Source organism: Lycium barbarum, chromosome 2, assembly GCF_019175385.1.
Source record: "Lycium barbarum isolate Lr01 chromosome 2, ASM1917538v2, whole genome shotgun sequence".
Taxonomy (NCBI): domain Eukaryota; kingdom Viridiplantae; phylum Streptophyta; class Magnoliopsida; order Solanales; family Solanaceae; genus Lycium; species Lycium barbarum.
The window spans coordinates 14,275,191-14,278,506 of NC_083338.1; the positions used below are offsets into that span (position 1 = coordinate 14,275,191).

The 3,316-nt window shown below is 37.6% G+C and overlaps 1 protein-coding gene across 3 annotated transcripts; it reads left to right on the forward strand.

The window, feature by feature from the left end:
• The first annotated feature begins 364 nt into the window (after positions 1-364).
• LOC132626232 (uncharacterized) lies at positions 365-3,316 on the forward strand. 3 transcript variants are annotated; one of them, XM_060341035.1, is made up of 4 exons: positions 365-614; positions 733-795; positions 1,136-1,184; positions 2,196-2,467. In XM_060341035.1, exons 1-4 carry the CDS (start codon positions 565-567, stop codon positions 2,334-2,336), a joined length of 303 nt encoding a protein of 100 aa, XP_060197018.1. In that variant the 5' UTR covers positions 365-564; the 3' UTR covers positions 2,337-2,467. The 3 variants fall into 3 exon arrangements, 1 of the variants encoding a protein (XP_060197018.1); XR_009577207.1 differs by adding an exon at positions 2,865-3,316 and having other exon boundaries at positions 368-795; positions 2,196-2,387; XR_009577206.1 differs by adding an exon at positions 2,865-3,314 and having other exon boundaries at positions 368-795; positions 2,196-2,421.

Genomic DNA, 3,316 nt, shown 5'->3' on the forward strand with positions numbered 1-3,316 from the left:
CGGTGATTGGGAATAATATTTTATGTGTGAAAAATGAGGTTATGGACTAGTGCTATGTCACATGTCCATTATAATAAACATATGAAGTGTGTTAAAATTTATTAGTGTTTCAGTGAATTGAGAGCAAGAAATTGATTATGTAGGTAAGTGATTAATATTGATCATGGTGGAGACAAGTAATTAATTAAAAGGATTGTGTGGATAAGTGCTGAGTTGTGCATTACGTGGCTGCACATCAATTGAAAATTGGTGACTATTAATTCAGCATATACCTACATGTTACATGCAAGAAGGAGGTGTCATTATCTAAGAAAAAGGTAAAGGGGTGGACCCCACTATGGAAGAAATAAAGTCTAGCAAGTCTTATTAAGTGAAGCTATTCAAGTAGTGAAATCGTACAGATCCAAAAAGAAAACAAAATAGATTAGTCAAAGCAAAAATCTATATGCAATATAGTCCATCCTTTCATTGAGTAATTCAACAATTCTCCAGAACAAAACATCAAACCTACTTATCGTGAAAGTAAATTTTCCAAGGATGTTGACATAATTTTCGTTGGGATAAATGTGTGATAATGAAAGTATTGGCAGCAGCAAGAACACTTTCACGTTGAGGTAATTGCTCAACACTTTCACGTGCTACATGGGAAAAATATATTCAAATAACGACAGGAAGGTTTTTCCACGTCGGTAACATGATTCTAACGTTAGTTTCCTCTCCTCTGGATGATAGTAAATTGGAGTTTTTTTTGAAAAGTGACGTAAGGTGGAAGAAGATCATTTCTTCGAACACAAGGTAAGAACTATTCTCTCTAGGTATATTTAATTCATCCCGGTCATAGTAAAATTGTGAGATGGGAACTACGAAATTAATTGTGGGAAATCGGATAAGTTATTGAGTTAATATTGTAATTGTGGGCTGTTTTGAGAGTAATCTAAAGGTGGATTTAATTCTAGTTTGATTGGTATTGTTGTTGTTGGTATTTTGATTGATGTTTTGGCTGAATTGGAATCATGAGGATTATTAAGTTTTTAAAGAAGATGCTACCCGAATATCGTGAGATTTCTAAGTAATTAAGGATTTGTTTGAAAGAGTATCCTAATTTGATTATTGGCATATTTGGTATTGTTTGTAGATTGGTGAAACCCAATACCTACGTTATGGTTAACTTGAGAAGCGACAAGGTATGTAAGGCTAACTCTTCCTTCTTTTGGCATGTCTTAGATTTAAGTGATGAATGATATGAACTTTGGGGTAATCCTATTCATAAGTCTTGAGTGTGATTCATGATTCTTATTCACTTCTTGATGCTATAACTCTCGAGTGATTGAGCTTCCCTCTTCAGTTTCCTATACGTTGGATAATAGTCGATATATATATATAAGTTCCTATTATGTTCCGAAGGGAACACCCATAAGGTGTCACTTGAGTTGTGTTTATGGTTTTACTAATGATTTCGAGAAAATTAGTTTATACTAAAGGAAACATAAAGTTTGATTTTCAAAACCACTCCGAAGGGGGTGCGAGGTTTTACTATTTCATTTCATTTATGACTTATGTTTACATTCCATAGCATCATCATTATTATTTAGCCGGAAGCGGCTTCCCGAAGGGGCCATCATTATTATTTAGCCGGAAGCGGTTGCCCGAAGGGGTCATCATTATTATTTAGCCGGAAGCGGCTGCCCGAAGGGGCCATCATCATTAATTAGCCGGAAGCGGCTGCCCGAAGGGGCCATCATCATTATGCCGGAAGCGGCTGCCCGAAGGGGCCATCATTATTATGCCGGAAGCGGCTGCCCGAAGGGGCCATTATTATTAAGCCGGAAGCGGCTGCCCGAAGGGGCCATCATTATTATGCCGGAAGCGGCCGTCCGAAGGGACTATTGTGATACTAGCCGGAAGCAGCTGTCTGAAGGGACCATTTTGTTAACATGTCGGAAGCGGCATGTGTGTTAGATTGCATTATTTACTTAAAGAATGTGTGTTGGATTGCATTATTTACTTAAATATTGTTTTGAGACTTCGTGTATACATTTATGTTTCTTCCAGCGAAGGCTGCAGGTATTGAGTTAGATTGTGATTTCTTCTATCCTAAATCAAATTATGATTATGATTTGTTACCACCTTACATACTCAGTACATTATTCGTACTGACGTCCTTTTGCCTGGGGACGCTGCGTTCATGCCCGCAGCCCCAGATTGTTTGGCAGGTTAAGTATATAGCTAGGATGCTCCGACGTCTGCTGGGATTGGCAAGTTCCACCTCATTCTGGAGTTGTGCTGAGTCATGTATAGATATGTATGATTATGGGTATGTCAGGGCCCTGTCCTGACTCATAATGTCCAGTTCACTTCTTAGAGACTTCTGCAGACAGTGTGTTGTGGTATGTTTGTCGAGATGTCGACAAAGTGATATCAGTTGAGTCATTTATGGATTTTAAAAGAGTACGTATTTTAGATGATTTAGATTGGTCTAAAGTACTTATTAATTGAAAGTTTTCATAATCGTTATAGAGATAACAATTTCTATTTGGAAAAAAAATTATATTCTTAAAAGTTTTTGAAATGACAGGTTTTAATAGAGCGAATGTCTAAGGGTTCGCTTGACTCTGATGAGAGTCGGGTGCCCGTCATGCCCTACCATTGCTAGGGTGTGACACTTTCTTTTCTTAATAGACTACACCATATTATTCAATGTCAAGCAGTAGAAACTCACCTTGGTCTTTACTCCTTCCAAAAGAACCAAATAGCAGTGATGATGAAAGTTCAAATCATAGTAGTTTTTCGAGCGATACTAGTGATTTCAATCTAGATGAGCTAAATCCCCACCTTCTTATAGAGCGTAATGATGATTTTTGCAGTGTGAAATATTCAGATCCGCGGGAATATTATTGCGGTTTACGTCGAGAATGGTCACATCGGCTTGCCGAATCAGAACGTCTTGTTCGTGACTTGGAAAATCTCAACGCTCCAATCCCAACAAGGTACTCCTTAACCATGCCTCAAGTAGGTCCAGAAAGTTGCGAGCTTTTCGTGCAAAGGATTAGAAAGGAAAACAACAGAATGCTGGCAAGACGTTGTAGATTTTACATGCTAAAGTTGGCCGAAGAACAAGCATCATCAACTGGTAGAGAACTAACTGCTACTGAAAAAAGATGTGTCTTAAGAAACCGCCAATGTTTTTCTGAAGACGATATTGTGCACTTGTACTCTGATGATGATTACGAATGTTGTGATTTTAGTTTTAAGTATGATTGTATGATTATGCTGTTATTTTGAAGAATATTAGTATGTTATGTATTTCATCTATTCA

What these genes read in the sequence shown, in the direction of transcription:
- LOC132626232 (XM_060341035.1), top strand. Translation starts at nt 565, where the DNA reads ATGTGTGATAATGAAAGTATTGGCAGCAGCAAGAACACTTTCACGTTG. An exon ending in AAGAACACTTTCACGTTGAG is followed by an intron (nt 615 to 732) that starts GTAATTGCTCAA and finishes TCTGGATGATAG; the next exon opens with TAAATTGGAGTTTTTTTTGA. An exon ending in ATCATTTCTTCGAACACAAG is followed by an intron (nt 796 to 1,135) that starts GTAAGAACTATT and finishes TATTGTTTGTAG; the next exon opens with ATTGGTGAAACCCAATACCT.